Source organism: Danio rerio, chromosome 14 (genome assembly GCF_049306965.1).
Source record: "Danio rerio strain Tuebingen ecotype United States chromosome 14, GRCz12tu, whole genome shotgun sequence".
NCBI classification, from domain to species: Eukaryota; Metazoa; Chordata; class Actinopteri; order Cypriniformes; family Danionidae; genus Danio; species Danio rerio.
Window position 1 is genome coordinate 38170001 of NC_133189.1, and position 19581 is coordinate 38189581.

The 19581-nt window shown below is 33.9% G+C and overlaps 1 protein-coding gene across 15 annotated transcripts in view; it reads right to left on the minus strand.

Moving 5' to 3' along the window:
* Positions 1–2288: 2288 nt before the first annotated feature.
* xpnpep2 (X-prolyl aminopeptidase (aminopeptidase P) 2, membrane-bound) overlaps positions 2289–19581 on the minus strand; it is a 182487-nt gene continuing 165194 nt past the window's right edge. For 14 of the 15 annotated variants that reach the window (XM_073921279.1, XM_073921268.1, XM_073921274.1 and 11 more), the window contains 15 exons: positions 17416–17559; positions 14786–14887; positions 14627–14708; positions 14350–14548; positions 12832–12921; positions 12172–12281; positions 10981–11058; positions 10593–10664; positions 10438–10498; positions 10267–10336; positions 8946–9050; positions 8470–8529; positions 8310–8386; positions 8094–8183; positions 2389–3193 (listed from right to left, as the gene is read on the minus strand). In XM_073921279.1, the coding sequence (XP_073777380.1) occupies positions 2993–3193; positions 8094–8183; positions 8310–8386; positions 8470–8529; positions 8946–9050; positions 10267–10336; positions 10438–10498; positions 10593–10664; positions 10981–11058; positions 12172–12281; positions 12832–12921; positions 14350–14548; positions 14627–14708; positions 14786–14887; positions 17416–17559 (1541 nt within the window). In that variant the 3' untranslated portion in view covers positions 2389–2992. 15 annotated transcript variants of the gene reach the window in all.

Consider the following 19581-nt stretch of genomic DNA (forward strand, 5'->3'; position numbering starts at 1 on the left):
GATAGAGATGTGAGCGGACGTTCACAAACCACACTCACACCTTCACTGCGCTTCTGACGGAAATGTTGCCAAGCAACAGCAGATCTGCAGACATCAGAGCTCCACATGCAGCAGCACTACTGACAGCAGATCAGGCCCGTGCAGGCCTTTCTGCCTTTTCATATTTTGGAAAGAAATAGCCAGAATAGTCATTTTTTCTATTATCAGCTTGTGTCTGTAACAATACGCATTTCTCCAAATGAGTTTTTATCCTGAATGATGCATGAATCTCCTTTTCAGCTGCTCTAACAGACACCATGCCAGACTTTTGTACTGAGAGATACACATGCCTGATTATATACAGCACTTAAGTCTACAAAAAGTTGTGAAAATATTTTAATTATTTTGCTTATCATAATATTTTAAAAGAGATTTTCAAAATCTCCCCTATAAAAGACTTTGACTGTAATATGTCAGAAAAATTAAACAATTAAAGAATTTTGAACCTGACTTATTACAATATTTAACGTACTAGAAATGTTAGCACAAATGTACATATATAACATAAACATAACATTTTAGAAAAAAACAAAAACACGTTTAATCCCAATGCTCAAAATCTACTGGGGAACTATGCTGACCACTGCTAACTTATTAGTTTTACCCTCTTGACCTGTATTGTCTTGTCTTAAGGGAAGTCTGTTTCTCAGAAAGCGCTCTTAGATTAGTCTGCTCTGATATCTGTGTGAAGAACAGGACTGTCGTGTCAGTGCTGTAAACTATGGTCAGCTCTCAGGTCATGTAAACACTTTTTACAGAGATGAAAAAAAAGATTTATTAACGAACAGTTTCTGTGTTTGGTGATTCACAGCTGTTTTCTGGTTTTGAATTGCATTATGGGATCTTGATCTACTCTGTCAACTCTTGATGTTGAAAGTTCAACTGTGCAAGTTATGTAAATATAATTATAAAATGAAATTTCTGTCTTGTTTGTCTAAAAAAAACTCTTTTTATGAGAACTGAGCTGACGAAATGTTTCATATGTATTTTTTCTTAGTGTGGTGACACTGTGCAGACATTCGACACCATTGTCTCTTTAGCCCCGCCCTCCAATCTGCACAAGTAGAATAATTTTCTGGTTTATTTCGACTAAAAAAACAAAACAAAACAAAACAAAACAAAACAAAACAATAAATGTCTTATAAAATGTGTAAATTAATCAAAAGAGCAACAGGAATTTCTCTCACTATATATATAGTTAATATCTAGAGCAGTGTGGAAAAAAATCACCAATTTCTGTTTAAAGGAGAGCAGATTTTTCAACACATTTCTACACATAATAGTTTTAACTAATTTCTAATAACTGATTTATTTTATCTTTGCCATGATGACAATAAATAATATTTAACTAGATATTTTTCAAGACACTTCTATACAGCTTAATGGGCATTTAAATACTTAACTAGGTTAACTGGGTTAACAAGGCAGGTTAGGGTAATTAGGCAAGTCATTGTATAACGATGGTTTGTTTAAAAAAAAAAATAGCTTAAAGGGGCTTATAATTTTGACCTTAAAATAATTAAAAGAAAAATGTAAAACTGCTTTTATTCTAGTCAAAATAAAAGGAGTCAAAATTCTTTAGGAGAAGCAAATATTATCAGACATACTGTGAAAATTTCCCTGCTCTGTCAAACATCATTTGGGAAATATTAAAAAAAGAAGAAAAAAAACATCAAAGGGGGCTAATACTTCTGACTCTAACTACACACACACACACACACACACACATGCACACATACACGCATGCACACACACGGTCAAAAGTTTGGGGTCAGTTTTTTTTCATGTTTTTTTTGTCCTTTTTTTTAAAAAAATTTATTTTGTTCATTAAAGCGTAAAAAGGTTAAATCGTTAAATATTTATTACAATTTGATATAACTGCTTTATTTATGCATTGATAATAATAACAATAATGATCATTAATATTAGAATGATTTCTAAAGGATCATATGACTCTGAAGACTAGAGTAATAAAGCTGAAAATTCATTTTTAAAATCACTCAAATATTAAATTCAATTATAAACTACTTTTGACCAGTTATTTTATAGTGCAATAACATCTCACTTTTTTACAATTTGTACTGTATTTTTGACTAAATAAAATGCAGCCTTGGTGAGCAGGAAAAGCTTTTTTTCTTACTGAGAAAAAAAGTAAGAAATATATTATATATGCACCAAGCTTTGAGTGCAGACTTTCACAATTACATTTTAAACAAACCAAATCTGACAAATACCAAAACACACAGTTCTAAAAATATATTTTTTATTTGTGTGAAGGTTTGTAATATTCAAAAGAAAATTTGACCACTATAAAGAACATTTTGTGCAATTAAAAGGTTCTTTGTGGAATCAGTGATGCCAAAAATAACCTTTATTTTTAAAAGTGTTTCTGAGTCGTAAACAGGCCAACCAAAGTGATGGGATGATCTGGATCATATCTACATCGCTGCAAGTTACTGAAACCACACAATAAAAATGCAGATTTTAAAAAAATGTCTATTTTGTGTGTTTTTTTAGTTGAGATGTTTTCCAGATGTTTAAAAAAAGTGGATCTATGAAATCTAGTTTTTTGTGTGTGCTAGAAGTCCCATGTTGAGGGTGTTATTGCTGTCTGGACACTGTGTGTGAATTGGTCCAGTTTGATGATTAGAAAGTCTGACTGTAAATTAAAGAATTGTTAAGTAATCCTATTAAAAAAACAACTATAATTCAACAAAGATTGTCTTATAATATCTGCTCACACATGCATATATTTTAATGGTGCCTTTAAAGAACCTTAATTAAATATAAGCAACAACTTTGTCATAAAATATATTATATAATACAAACACTAATTTAAACACAGGCTAAATCCTAACAAGATTTGGGGAATCTTTAGAAAATGGCTTGATAAAAAACCAGATCACAGGGTAAATCAGCAGTGGAGTTTTCTGTTTGTACCTGATAGTGTCTATTACAGCAGATTATACAGTAAAACAGAGGGTAGTACTGTGCAGAAGAGTGTGATTGAGGAGACCACAGCTGAAGCCCCAGCTATGAGGAACGGGGTTGTGTGCTTCATCATCCAGTCGTATTCCTCCTTCAGGCCCTGTTTCTGCAGCTCAGGTCCGACCAAACTCCGGATCGTCTCATAGTAAGAGTTCAACCAGTGCAACTGCAAGACAACAACAACAAAACTCTGTCAAGACAGCTAATCAGCACCACCAATCACTGAGTCCTGCTGAAAACAAGGCTGTTTTAGAAACGTGCAAAGCCACAGGAAGTGTTTCCAGTGAAGAGTAAATGTGGGTTTCTTTCAAAGGAAACCAACATCAGAAAACAACACATTTCAACACAAAGATGTGGTTATTTACAGGTTTTTTTCTTGACAGAACTAAAATGTTTCAGATTTTTTTTACTGTAAACATTTGAAGTTAAACAGAGATCTGCTACGGGTACCAAATGAGTACAAATGAAAAAAGGGCTCTAGCTGCAAGTTAAGTGTTAAAGATTTCTTGAAACAACAAATGATTTAACACACATTTTTTAAAGACTGTGTTGTAATATTCTTTTATTGTGATATTCTTACATGAGCAGCTCATTATAAAATAATTTCTGAGTTTTAGAGCAACTAAACCATCCACACAATTACCACAACTGAAGAAAAGGGGTTATAAATCTGTTGTCACTGCCCCAGAATAATTTATTTTTTGTTATTTGTTAAATAATAATAATTTATTACTATTATTATGGGGCGTCACGGTGGCGCAGTGGGTCGCACAATCACCTCACAGCAAGACGGTCGCTGGTTTGAGCCTTGGCTAGGTCAGTAAGCTAAATTGTATGTAGTGAATGAGTGTGTATGGATGTTTCCCAGTGATGGGTTGCAGCTGGAGGGGCATCTGCTGCATACAACATATGCTGGATGAGTTGCCGGTTCATTCCACTGTGGCGACCCCAAATTAATAAAGGCACTAAGCCGAAAGAAAAATGAATGAATGAATGAATACTATTATTATTTGTAAAATGCTAATAATAACAACATTTTGTAATAATATATGTAATATTTCCTTTAATAAATACTATATTTATTAACTGATGTGTAATTGTTTTCTGGATTTTTTGATGAATACAAAAACTCAGCTTTGAATTAAATAAGATTTTTAAATATATTAAAATAGAAATCAGATATTTTAAACAGTAAAAATATTTTAAAAATGTATTCTAGTTTTATAAATTTATTTATTTACAGTTTTTGCTGTTCTTTTGATCAAAGAAACACAAGCTCGGAGAGCAGAAGATACTTCTTTAAAAATTTTTTTTAAATCTAACCTTTCTTACTTTTTACATATAGTGTGTACGTTTGTGTGTGTTTAACATTTCTAATTAATAAAAAACGTCTTTCAAATAATTTAAGTGCTGGGCAAGGATAATTGCATATATGTATGTACTGTATATATACATTATGTATAAATAAATACACAAATGTAGGCATGTATTTGAAAAATAATTAGGCCCATTTGATTTTTTTTTCTTTTTGAAATTTTTCCCAAAAAATGTTTAATAGAGCAAGGAAATTTTTACAGTATGTCTGATAATATATTTTCTTCTGGAGAAAGTTTTTTTTTGGTTTTATTTTGACTAGGATAAAAGCAGTTTTTATTTTTTAGGAATCATTTTAAGGTCAAAATTATTAGCCCCTAAAGCTTAATTTTTTTCTCGATATTCTACAGAACAAACCATCATTATAAAATTCCTTTCCTAATTACCCTAACCTGCCAAGTAACCTAATTAACCTAGTCTTTAAATGCCCCTTAAGCTGCATAGAAGTGTCTTTCAAAATATTTAGTCAAATATTATTTACTGTAATCATGGCACAGGTAAAACAAATATGTTATTAGAAATGAGTTATTAAAACTATTATGTTAAGAAATGTGTTGAAAAATCTACTATTCATTAAACAGAAATTGTGGGGAAAAATAAACAGGGGGGCTAAAAATTCTGACTTCAACTGTATATACTGTACTTCAACTATATATATATATATATATATATATATATATATATATATATATATATATGTATATATATATATATATATATGTATATATATATATATATATATATATATATATATATATATATATATATATGTGTGTGTGTGTGTGTGTGTGTGTGTGTGTGTGTTTGTGTGTGTGTTTGTGCAAAAAGAGTTTTGTATAGTTATATTTTTATGTATGTTTGTGCATTACATTAACATAATAAATGAAAAAATATATATACAGTTGAAGTCAGAATTATTAGCCCCCCTGTTTATTTTTTTCACCAATTTCTGTTTAATGGAGGGAAGATTGTTTCAGCACATTTCTAAGCATAATAGTTTTAAAAAATTATTACTAATAACTGATATATTTTATCTTTGTCATGATGACAGTAAATAATATTTTACTTGATATTTTTCAAGACACTTCTTTACAGCTTAAAGTGACATTTAAAGGCTTAACTGGGTTAATAGGTAAACAAGGTAGGTTAGGGTAATTAGGTAAGTTATTGTATAACGATGGTTTGTTCTGAAGATAATCGGAAAAAAAATATCTTAAAGGGGCTAATAATTTTGTCCCAAAAATGATTTATAAAATATTAATAACTGCTTTTATTCTAGTCAAAATAAAACAAATAAGACTTTTTCCAGAAGAAATAATATTATCAGACATACTGTGAAAATTTCCTTGCTCTGTTAAAAATAATTTGGGAAATATAAAAAAAATTAAATCAAATCAAAAAGGGGCTAATAATTCTGAATTCAACTGTATATATACATATATATTACACACACATACACCCCCTGGCCACTTTTTATAGGTGCACCTTACTAGTGCCATGATGGACCCCCTTTTGCCTTCAGAACTGCCTTTGTGGCATAGATTCAACAAGGTACTGGAAATATTCCTCAGAGATTTTGGTCCATATTGACATGATAGCATCACAGTTGCTGCAGAATTGTCGGCTGCACATCCATGATGTGAATCTCCTGTTCCACCACATCCCAAAGGTGGATTGAGATCTGGTGACTGTGGAGACCATTTAAGTACAGTGAACTCATTGTTATGTTAAAGAAACCAGTCTGAGATGATTTGCGCCTTGTGAAATGGTGCATTATCCTACTGGAAGTAGCCATCAGAAGATGGGTACACTGTGGTCATAAAGGGATGGAAATGGTCAACAACAATACTCAGGTAAGCTGTGGCACTGACACAATGCTCAATTGATACTTATGGGCTAAAATTTAGCTGAGAAAATATCCCCCACACCATTACACCACCACCAGCCTGAACCATTGATGCAAGGCAGGATGGATTTATGCTTTCATGTTGTTGAAGCCAAACTCTGACCCTATCATCCAAATGTCGCAGCAGAAATCGAGACTCATCAGACCAGGCAACGTTTTTCCAGTCTTCAATTGTCTAATTTTGGTGAGCCTGTGTGAATTGTAGCCTCAGTTTCCTGCTCTTAGCTGACAGGAGTGGCACCCAGTGTGGTCTTCTGCTGCTGTAGCCCATCCACCTCAAGGTTGAATGTGTTGTGTGTTCAGAGATGCTCTTCTGCATACCTCAGGTGTAACGAGTGGTTATTTGAGTTACTGTTGCCTTTCTATCAGCTTGAACCAGTTTGGCCATTCTCCTCTGACCTCTGGCATCAACAAGGCATTTGCGCCCATAGGACTGCCGCTCACTGGATATTTTCTCTTTTTCTAACTATTTTCTGTAAACCTTAGAGAAAATCCCAGTAGATCAGCAGTTTCTGAAATAGACCAGCCCATCTGGCACCAACAATCATGCCACATTCAAAGTAACTTAAATCACCTTTCTTTCCATTCTGATGCTCTGTTTGAACGGCAGCAGATCATCTTGACTGTGTCTATACGCCTAATTCCTTTGAACTGCTGCCATGTGATTAGCTGATAAGAAATCTGCGCTAAGTGGCCAGTAAGTTTATGTCTTGAAAAAACAAACTTTTATTTTGGATTATTTTGCAATTAATCTTTGCCCAGCACTAAATGTTTGTTATCTCTAAAAGCAATAGTACCAAAAAAAAAAAAAAAGTGCAAGGACCCCTCCCCCCTACAAAACCTTTTCTTTTTTTTTTATTGCAACTTTATGTTTATTTTGAACATTCAATTGAGTACAATCATACGGCATTTCAAGGTACATTGGTATCTCAGTATGTGAACTTAGGTAGTATAAAAATTACGTGCATTATTGTCAGGTGTATTTACTACACTGTAGTACTCAAATTTTGTAAATTATCAAGTGAAAAACAGCATAAAGAGAAGAAAAATAAAATAAAAAAATAAATAAATAATAAAAAAATAATAAAATAAAAATAAAAAATATATAAATAGATAAATAAATAAATAATAATATTAATTGGAAAAAGATACAATAAAAATACAATAATCAAAAAATAAATGAAAATTAAAACACTATTTACATCCAGGGTTAGAACACATGTCATAATATATTTCCTTCAAGAGTAATCTCAAGTGGCCATCTTCATTATACATATGGGGACACATTATAATATGAATAAGTGTAATCATATACATGTACATGCATTAGCATATATTTATCTATCAGAGCATCATCTTCTATTCATTTATAGCAATAAAGTCAGGTCTTCTAACTAAAATATATTCAACCCATTTCCTCCATTTTCTCAGGAATATATCTTTCTTTAAGTTGACAACGAAGGTGATTCTTTCCATTGTATAAATCTCAATAGTTGCGTCTATCCAATTACTAAGGGTTGGTCGCTCTTGCTGTAGCCATTTGCGTGTGATTGCTTTTTTGCTGGCAGCCATGAGAGCACGCATAAGGTATTTATTGTCTGCCGTTACCATATCTGGATCCACACAGCCAAAATATAACAATTTACTTTCTAGAGGTATATCTTTTTTAAATATATGTTCAAGAGCCTGCTGTATTTCTTTCCAGTATTCTTGAATATACATACTACAAAACCTTTTCAAATATATATGTTTAAATGTTGTTATTAAAATACTACTGTTACCATACCTGCTCAAGATTTAGAAGAGATGTGTCTATCAGGTTTCTGTCATATGGCACCAGTGAAACAGTCTCAAACGTCAGGTACTTGCTGCTATGCTAAAAGGCACAAACAATTAAGTAAATTTAGAAAACATTTAAGGCAATTCATTTCAAGGCACTCACGGCTTTTAGTTATCATCGCTGGATTTGCAGAATTCTAAATGCACGGTTATTTTCGTTTACCTTTGTAGAAGCTGGAACAGTGACAGCAATGTCCTCTATCCTAATACCAAAGTCATTTTCCTTGTAATAGCCAGGCTCTAGAGAAGAGTCAGATTGTCAGATTAAAAGTGTAATTGTCAAAAAGATGGCAATCATAATGATATTCTTGAGAATTTCTCACCAATTGAGGTAAACATTCCCTCTTGAAATGGAATATTATTGGACTGAAAACCCACAGGCCCTGCCAAAGACAAACTTAGTTAACAATAAAATAGGTTTCATGTTCCTTTTGCTAGCCAAGGTTGCATTTATGCGATAAAAAATACAGTATAAACAGCAATCTTTTACAAAATTATTATTATTACAAAATAACCATTATTCATTTTAATACATTTTAAAATCTGATTTATTTCTGTTATGTCAACGTTGAATTTTCAGCATAATTTCTACCGCTTTTATTGTCCATAATTCTAATCTAGTGAATATTCTGAACATTTTAACGGTCTTTCTTGCTACTTTAGATGAGCCAGATGCATCCTTGAAAAGTAAAAGCATTTAAAAATAATTATATAGTGTATTTGAATGTAAAAAAAACGTCATAAATAAACGTAAATAGTGTGTAAATGAGAAGACGGTTGAAAAAAATACAAGACGCACATTCATGAACTCCAAAGTAGTTCCCCACACCATGACCAGTGCCATGACCGTAATTTAAGCCAACTTCCCACAATGCTCTTCGTCCCAGCATCTCCATGTATACCCCTGTGATGGAAATAAAAACAAAGAAATAGTCAGAAAATCAGCGTTTAAGGTGGTCAGAGTCTGCTGTGGATTGAGCGCCCTCTTGTGGAAAAACATGACTGATGCACATCCTCTATAGCAAATATATAAATTTCATGAGATCTTGGTACTTATTAAATAGACACTAGCACTTATTAATCACACTAATTATTGAGTATACGCTAGTACATATATAATATACACTCATACCAATGAAACAGATACTAGTGTTATTTAATAGATACTAGTAAACATTTGTTATATACTAGTATTACTCCAAGTGTTGCCAGTAAGCTTTTTCATTGTACTAAGATATTTTATTGAACTGTGGCCATTCTGACCAGTCATATCAAGATTAGTTCAAAAGCAGTTGTGACTAGTAACATAAGAAGTAGCACTAGTTAATATAATAAAATAAAAATAATATAATAATAAAATAAAAAAGATACCGTGGTTTAACATTTAAGTACAGGTAATTGTCTAGTAATTTGGTCCCAGCAACCAGCATTTTTAACAAAATCTTCTTTTGTTTTGAACAAGAAAAAAAACCTAGGTTTAGACAGAAGTTGATTGGTGAGTAAATTATAAATCATTTTGAGGGATCTAAACAAAAGCAATGGCCCCATCGCATTTCATGTTTTACATTTCTAATTTCTATAGCTTCCAAGAATCCAAAAAGAGACACATATTGATAAATAATGGTATGATGGCTGTTTTAACATTAAGTTATGATTGAACTGCCTCTTGTTACAGTTATGAAATAGTTTGATAACAAGCAGAAAATGTTTATATTATTATTATACAATTATACAATAATAATTATACAATTATCATTATATTGTATTATATTATACATTGAAATGGTCTATAGTAGCGTTTTAATTTTGGCTGAACTATCCCTTTTACTGCAATTACAATGCAGATTAAATGTCCACAAAAAATGGCCAAATTGTCCTACATTTGTAATTAGTTCTGTCCTGTTTGTTGTTAGAATGACATTTGAAGCTGTTCAGCCTCAGCAGTGGAGCAGCACTAATCAATATCAACCAACTGAAACAGCCAATTCAATCAAAGTAGGTGTGACTTAACTATTTAGAGACAGAAAACTTGAATTCTAGCATGAAGCTGCAGGTTTCATCCTTTAAATACAAAAAAATAAATGTCCACAAAGTTAAAATAGCTTGCCATAGATGCTCACCTCTGGTTCCACCAGGAAATATGGTTCTTGAAATCTCTATATTTCCCATGAGTACCCTTGTGTAGGCCTCCTGTTAGAATAAAATGTAAAGAAGAGTCATTTTTATTTCAGTGCTCTAAATATAAGCATCTTCCTGTGCTCTGTATCATCAGTATCTAAGCTGGTTAGTACCTTCTGAAAGTCAGTGGGTTTACCCCAGTGCACAGTACGCGTTATATCAGTAGTGCCGTCACTGTAAGACAGAATTAGTGAACATAAATCTGACAGAATGGTATGTATTTTGCATATAAACAGAACTATGTATAGTGTACGGCAATGAAACCCACAGGTACTGTCCTCCGGAGTCAACAAGATACATCTCATCCACCGTCAGCTTCCTTGCAGTGTCATTAGATGGACTGTAATAAACAAAAACAATGCAGTGATCTAAAGAAAGACTGTAGTCATTTTTAAATGGCCAAGTTGTCCTATATTTGCAATTTGTTCTGTTCTGCTTGTTGTTAGAATGACATTTAAAAGGTTTTCAGCAGTAAAGCAGCACTAATCAATGTCACCGTCAGCTCTATTTACAGATAGAAAACATTAATTCCAGCATGAAGCTACATGTTCGATCCTTTACATAAAAAAGATATCTACCAAGTTTTTCAGATAGCATTATGAACTGTTATGCTAGATACGAATACATTGAATTTACATAATAAACAATGAAATTACCTGTAGTGAGCAAGAGCAGCATTGGGTCCACTTGCAGAAATGGTTTCAAAACTCGGCCCTCGGCTGTTCTTCTGTTTGCTGTCAAAACACATTGAAGGATTTGTGTTTCTCTAGAAAAAGGAAGTAATACAGCCTAAAGCAATTTACACCAGTAAAACATTTTTCAGAAGATGAAAGAAAAAACATCCTTGATGCAGGAACTTGTTCTACTTGTGTAAAGCCAACAATGAAAGTTCAAAGAAGGTGAGCTACAGTCTGTCTATTGACTTAAATATGCCACAATGTGTATATCTTTCAAGACAGATACCCTAAGTTCCAATTAGATTTTATAGTATTATTTTGTATTATTTATTAAACAACAACTAAATAAAATATAACTAGATAACTAAAAATATAACTAGTTAGAGTTAACTGCTAAAACCATTTAAAAATAATTGTCAAAATTAATTGTCAAATGTGAAGAAGCTACATTTGTAGTTTGTACAAATATTTAGCAAAAAAGCACACAGTTTTACACTTATAATGAATGTAGTTTTAGCTACAGTTTTTACATAGTAAATATAATATGAACTGTTCACATAGAGGTCAAAAATGAGTCATTTTAAAATATTTTTACTTTAATCAAATGATTGTACTACATTTTAGCTCAAAAACCTTTTTTATTTAATATTTTGTGTTTTAAAGGGAATTGAATGGTACTAAATTATGTGTATGCAGTAGTTAATGACCCATTAGTGGATGTTTGAGCATATACAGTACATAAAGATGGAATTTCCAGCTTAAACAGTACATTTTGAATGCTATGAAACTATTGCTATTATGCTATTTTATTCAATTTGTTGTTAAATATATATTTCTGAATTTGAGGTTGCTAGCTCAAAACATAAGTGTCACACTTTACAATAAGTTATCATTAGTTTTTGTACTTACTAACATGAACTAATAATAAACAATACTTGTACAGCATCTATTAATTATAGTTCAACATTTACTAATGCATTATTAAAATATAACATTGATGTTTGTTACCATTAGTGAATGCACCAGGAGTTACCATAAACTAACAATGAACAACTGTATTTTCAATAACTAACGTTAACTAACATGAACAAACACTGTTATATATATATATATATATATATATATATATATAGTATGAGTGATGAGGGGTAAAATTTGCTGTTTGTGTACCTGCGACACTGATCAGCATATAGAGCTGCTGTAATCTCAGTCTCTGCGCCTTCTGGAACTTTCTTCTCAAGCCACAGGAGAAGCTGCATGACTGCGACTGCATCTCTAACCTGTGGTAAAGCACAGTGCATGTTCACTCATTGTGTCCGATAAGAACTAAATCTCCTGCTTGACAGCAGACGGGTGCCAGACGGAGAGGTTTAATTAAATGCAGTCAACTGAGGTCTGTCTCTTTTACAGCAGAATGAAGACGGTTGTCCTTGCACACTATCAATTGCGTTTAAGATATAAAATCCCATTCTGAAAAATATGTAAGTTCAACACTGAATGCAAGCAAACACCATCATTAAAATAGATCCCAATATGTTGAGGAAGGGTTTATGATAAGGAGTGATAACACACTGATCGAGTTTATGGAGTTGCAGTGAATGGAGTCTGTCTGTCTGGCCTTCTAATGTGGCTTTATGATGTGATAAAGTGCCTTTAAATCTCGAAAATACTTCAACACAGGTATCAGTGAACACTGTCCATCAGGTTTATGGCTGCTTTGCAGAAATCATTCGGGGAGAAGACAGTCTGTGTGTGTGTGTGTGTGTGTGTGTGTGTGTGTGTGTGTGTGTGTGTGTGTGTGTGTGAGTGTGTGTGTGTGTGTTCTCTCACATGAGCCTCTTTGAGAATCCGCTGCTCCGTCATATCTTTTACTGCTTTAGTGGTCAGTACAGGAGAATAGGTGCTGGTCAGTAGTTTGTCCTGAAAGAGATCAGAAAAGCTCATCTGTTATGTAGGACTCAAATCAAAATATTAGTCAGGGTCACAGTACTAGTTCCAGCAATCTATTTATCTATTTATCTGTCTATCCATCAATGCATCCAACTTTCTGTCCGCCCATCCACTCATCCTTCCATCCATCCATCCATCATCTATTTTTTTCATTCATTCTTGTTTATCCATTGATCCATTCTCTATACATTTGTATATCCACTGTCTATCACTCAAACCTGCATTCATCCATCCATCCATCCATCCATCCATCCATCATTTTTCTATTAGAGATATTAGATCTTTCTTTTATCTTTCAGTCCATCAGTCTGAAAATCTATCCATATATTCTATCTATTGCCTTTCCATCTGTCTCTCTATCATCCATCCATCCTTTCATCCATCCATTTCATCCATCAGTCTTTCTGTCCATCATCTATCTATCATCTTACCATCCAATCTTCTGTCCTGTTAATCTGTTTGCCGTTCTGTCTATCTCTCCCTCGTTCCATCCATCCATTCAACGATTTGGCAGCCTATTTATCCTTCTATCCTCAATAAGTGTGTCTATCTGTATATCCGCCAGTGTATTATCTATCCATTAGTCTTTTAACCATTCTTTAGTCTACTTGTCTGTCCATCCATCCATCCATCCATCCATCCATCCATCCATCCATCCATCCATCCATCCATCCATCCATCCATCCTCTCTATCTGTTTGCCTATCTATCTATCTATCTATCTATCTATCTATCTATCTATCTATCTATCTATCTATCTATCTATCTATCTATCTATCTATCTATCTATCTATCTATCTATCTATCTATCTATCTATCTATCTATCTGTCTGTCTGTCTGTCTGTCTGTCTGTCTGTCTGTCTGTCTGTCTGTCTGTCTGTCTGTCTGTCTGTCTGTCTGTCTGTCTGTCTGTCTGTCTGTCTGTCTGTCTGTCTGTCTGTCTGTCTGTCTGTCTGTCTATCTCTCTATCTATCAATCTCTCCCTCCTTGCCATCTATCTATTCTTTCATCCATTCTTCAGTTTATCTGTTTATCCTACCATCCATTCACTGCATTTCAAACTTGGATAGGCAAAATAAAGTGGCTGATCAGCTGTGCAGTGTGTCAAAAATAGATACAGCTTCACTTATATCTAATTTTATCCCACTGTGATGTGTGTCCGATGTATATGGCATAACTAAACTTTCTCCACAGATGTGAGTGCACAGGCTTGTGTGTCTTTAGAAAGCCATATGGGGAACATATCAGTTTATTACAGTTAATACAGTTCATTATTTCTAAACATTGAGTATTATTAACACCAGAGAACCTTTGTGTAACCATCTCTAAAATATATTCTACCCACAGATAACTGCAAAGCTTATATGTGCATACAAGTATTTTGGATCCAGGTCTTACCTCAGGAGTGATGAGCTCATATAGGGCCTGGTTGGTATACTCTGTACCAACCCAAACCCTGACGTTGGGTCTCTGCAGATATAACTGCAGATTCATGCGCACAGAGCTGTACTCGAGCAGTTGAACACAGAGCGACTGGCACGAAGCATTCAAATACACCTTCAGCTCTTCTGTTATTCGTTCTGTGTGCACAAAGAGCCTGATGAAGGAGGTTAGTTAGTCAGAAACTCTACACCAGCTAAGTATAGTGCTGTTCATGTGAAATGGAGAAACTTGCCATATCTCATCCATCGACAGCAGAGTGTAAGAATAGAAGAATGGATTATAAGGGATGTCGTTGCCTCGTAGATTAAATAGCCCTGAAAATAGAGAGCGATTTAACCAAGGATTTAGAGAAGATCTCCAGCATGAGTTTGTGGGTTTGTGATGTGCTTACATGCGGTCTCGTCCAGAGCTGAAAGTAGCACAGCAGTGGGCTTGTATGGATTGTCAATTATTTGGGCTCGTATTTGCTCCACTTTCATTGGCCAGGTCCTTTCTGAACAACAGAACAAACACACACACACAGTCACAATAGCATTTACTTCACATTTCAAAGAAAGAGTTCAAACTAACAAAAGGATTCTGACATTATTTACTATCCCAGCCATTTTTCTATGTGCAACCAAAGTTTATAGAACATATTTTGATGAATGATGGAAATTGGTAGCCACTGAAATCATGTTCTTTCATGCATAGTATTTTGTGTTCAACAGAATAAAGTCAAGTTGTTTTTTTTAAACAAATGGAGTAAATTCATTCATTCATTCATTTTCCTTTGGCTTAGATCCTTATTTTCAGTTGTTGCCACAGTGGAATGAACCGGCAACTATTCTAGCATATTTTTACACAGCGGATGCCCTTCCAGTCACAACCCAATACTGAGAAACACCCATACACACTCACATTCACATACATACATTAAGGTCAATTTAGTTTCCTCAATTGACCTATACCACATGTCTTTGGACTGTGCTGGGAGAAACCGGAGCACCCGGAGGAAACCCACGCCAGCACAGGGAGAACATGCAAACTCCACACAGAAATGCCAACTGACCCAGCCAGAACTCTAACCAGATTACTAATCACTGAGCCACCGTACTGTCTGGAGTAAATTATGGCAGAAAATTTAATTCATGAATGATTATCCAAATCTTTTCATTGAATCAGCTTATCCTCAGCACAGTTATTATTCAGCAATTCTTAAATCGATTAATGAAACAGACTGATTCATTCTGAAGTGTACCACATTGGCTAAGAAATTAAATTAGTCCCTCACAGTTTTACAAATTCTGAAAGCTTGGAATAAAGAGCCCAAATAATTTTAAGATTCTCTTTGTGTCTTATTTGAAGCTTGAAACCATTAAATTCTCGAGGCCTAGTTAGTTTAGACAAAAAGAAAAATATTTCATGATTTATTCACTCTCAAGCTGTATGAAACCTGCATGAGTTTCTTTCTTCTGCTGAACACAAACGATGATATTGTGAAGAATGTGCAGTTGAGGTCAGAATTATTAGCCCTCCTGAATTATTAACCCCCCTGTTTATTTTTTCCCCAATTTCTGTTTAACAGAGAGAAGATTTTGTTCAACACATTTCTAAACAGTTTAAATAACCCTTTTCTAACAACTGATTTCTTTTATCTTTGCCATGATGACAGTAAATAATATGTTACTAGATATTTTTCAAAACACTAGTATTCAGCTTAAAGTGCATTTAAAAAACTTTAACTAGGTTAATTAGGCAAGTTATGCCAAGTTCAGACTGCATGTTTTCACACTGCATGACTACCTGGGGTAGCATTCCATCGCTACTGTATTTACACTTCAAGATGGATCAGTGACATGGGGTGCCACACTGCATGACTTTACAATAGGAAGAAATGCTGACAACTCTGTCTCTTTTGAAGGGAATTAGCAATTTCTCACAACCTTTTTGGACCCGAAATATAGCTCAGATCACATGTCAAACAGACACAATTGTTTTTGCCAAATTTCCAGTAGTTTTTCCTCATTTCTTGGGTCCAAATAGACTGAAAATAAGCGCTTTTAACTTCTCCCCCCAACCCCCTGCAGATACCCATACTAGTGGATGCTGGTCTCTCATTGGCTGTAGGTAATCGCGATGTTAGAACACATTTTACATGACATCATTTTGAATAGCCAACAGCTTCAAATGTTTAGCATGCCGAACATCTCACGGGTGTTGGCGATTCTCTCAGATCGCGTATTTGATAATTCACACTATGTGATTGTTACTCATGTGAACGAGCACCGATTTGCCTGAGTGTTCAGGCATTTGTCTGCGATTTCGTTAAACCTGTTGGCAAGTTAAAATCGAAGCTAAAATCTGAACTCGGCATTAGGATAATTAGGCAATTTATTGTATATTGATGCTTTGTTCTGTAGACTATCAAAAATACATTGCTTAAGGGGGCTATTCATTTAGACCTTAAAATGGTATTTAAAAAATTAAAAACTGCTTTTATTCTAGCCGAAGTAAAACAAATAAGACCTTCTCCAGAAGAAACAAACATTATGTCAGACATACTGTGAAAATTTCCTTGCTCTGTTAAACATCATTTGGAAAATATTTGAAAAAGAAAAAATATATAATTTTGACTTCAACTGTAGCTAACCAAATAGTTTTCAGTCCCCACTGACATCTGTAGTATTTTTTAAAGTCAGTTCAAACTAAAACAAATATTTGATTACTATTTTATTTCTTTATAATTAACTTCCTTTATGTTCAGCAGAAGAAATACATTTGATTTGCTTAATAAATACAAGCAGAATATAAAGAATTTATCATACGCCTGGACCAACAACCAAACTATCCCTTTAACTGTGCCTCATTGACTTTCTCCTTACACCAGAATGAGCTAGAAAATGCCCTCTGTCTACTGTAAGTTATATCACTGGTCATTAAAGAAGAGATTTAGTGCTCTGTTTGTCATGATCTTATGGTCCTCTGCCCTGTTCGCTTGCTACTTATCAGTCAAGTGATGCTGATAAGATATGAACACACCGATGACACTGTCAGGTAAGCGCGTGGGGTTGTCAGGAGGCAGAGGAGGTCGGTCTGTCCATATTTTATCCACCAGGTTATCAGAAATAGACTTCAGGATCAGGTCTGCTGGAGCCAGGTTGGTGTTGTAGATGTCAAATGTGTCTGCAACAACGGAGATCAGAGATTTTGTTATATTTGCACTGCCTGACCAATCTCACATACTATCATCATGTCATATACTGTATATAAATATTGAAAGATAAGTAGTATGGTCACAATAAATATATAGTACTAAATAATCCAAATAGGATACAATCAAAGCATAGCAGCTCAGTAATTTCATAGGAAAAACTTACAAAACAATTTTTTTTAACTCAGCTGAGGTAAAAGATGAAAGTCAAACAAAATCCATTCAGCTTTAAGGAGTGACTGTATTTAATTGGCAGATGATATGGTGCTTAGAAAAAACAGATTCATATAGTTTTTACAGTTTTTCTAAGTTCTTCATTTTAATTTTAATAAACATTCGATATGAAAAGATGAAAATAAGAAACTAATCTAGAAAAAATAGGGTTCAAACTGGTCTGTCTCTTTTACCAGACAAGTTTTACTTGTCTTATTTTTTAGCTGTAAATATGAAGGTACATTTCTATCTCTGTCTGATTTTAAATCATAATTTTGGCTTTTAAAATAGGGTAGATCATACTGTAACATTAACATTTTCAATTAAACATTTTATAAATACCTCACTTATTCAGCGAGTGCAAAATGCAGTTCTTACCAAGTCTAGAAAACAGGATCATATCAACCTAATTTTATCCTCCTTACTCTACCTGCCTGTTAAATTCTGTATTGATTTAAAAATATTGCTTCTTACCTATAAAGCTTTAAATAATCTAGCTCCTGTTTATCTAACCAACCTCCTGTCTCGCTACAATCCAACCCTATCTTTAAGATCTGAAAACTCAGGGCTTCTGGTAGTACCTAGAATAGCAAAGTCAAATAAAGGAGGTCGAGCCTTCTCATTTATGGCTTCTAAACTCTAAAAAAAGCGTTCCTGATAATGTCCGAGGCTCAAACATACTCTTGCAGTTCAAAACTAGATTAAACACCTATCTTTTTAGTAAAGCATACACTCAATGCATATTGGTATGATGCATGAATGTGCCCCACACAGGTTTTTGCATCTCGTTTATATACACTATGAACAGCAGCTACGCTAATTATTCTCTTTATTCTCTATTTCCATCTGGGGATACTCATCCCGAGGCCCCTAGAGATTATGCAGTGCCACTGACACGATCCAAGACCTGTGTAGAGATGATCCCAAGATTTCCACATTACCGGACCAGGCCGTTGCAGCTGCTGTGGTGGTCATGGAGGAGTAGAGAGCCTGAGACTGATTCCTATGAGTCTTTGCTGACATCCAGCGTTCTCTAGCCTCCGGTGCCTAGACTGCAGCTCTCCATAAGACATTTTTCCATATGAGAAATGGTCATACCCAACTAAGCCAGGTTTCTCTGGAGTTTTTTTTATTTTTTTATTTCACTTTTGCCCATTGGTGATTTTTTTTTTCTCCTCAACGCTGTCGCCACTAGCTTGCATAGTTTGGGACTTTATGTTTGGACTCTCAGCAGTGAATATTAAAACACATTGAACTGAACTGATCTGAACTAATCTAATCTTAACTGAACTTAATCTTTGATTACTGAACTACACTGTTTCAAATTCACTATAATCTTCTATGTGAAGCTGCTTTGACACAATCTACATTGTAAAAATGCTATACAAATAAAGATGAATTGAATTGAATATTCAGAAACATGCATTAATTGCATGGGATAAACAATAACACAATGTACATATACAATGTTTTCATACTTGAAATAGGAGGCAACTGACTAGAATCTGCACAATGTAAAACTTGCATCTTTAAGAGAAAAGGAAAAACCACAATTACACTGCATTGGTTTTGTTTTAGAATTTCATCCATTTAGAAATAATATCAAATGCTATCGTAGCCATAAATAAGTTGAAATTCTTACAGCATTAAAAACTTGCATAAAAAACTTTTACACTGTAAAACATTCTGGGACCCACACAATTCCTTCATGTTGTCCCATTAACTAAATAATTAAGTGGATTGAACACAAAACATTTATGTTGTCCTAAAAACAATTTTAA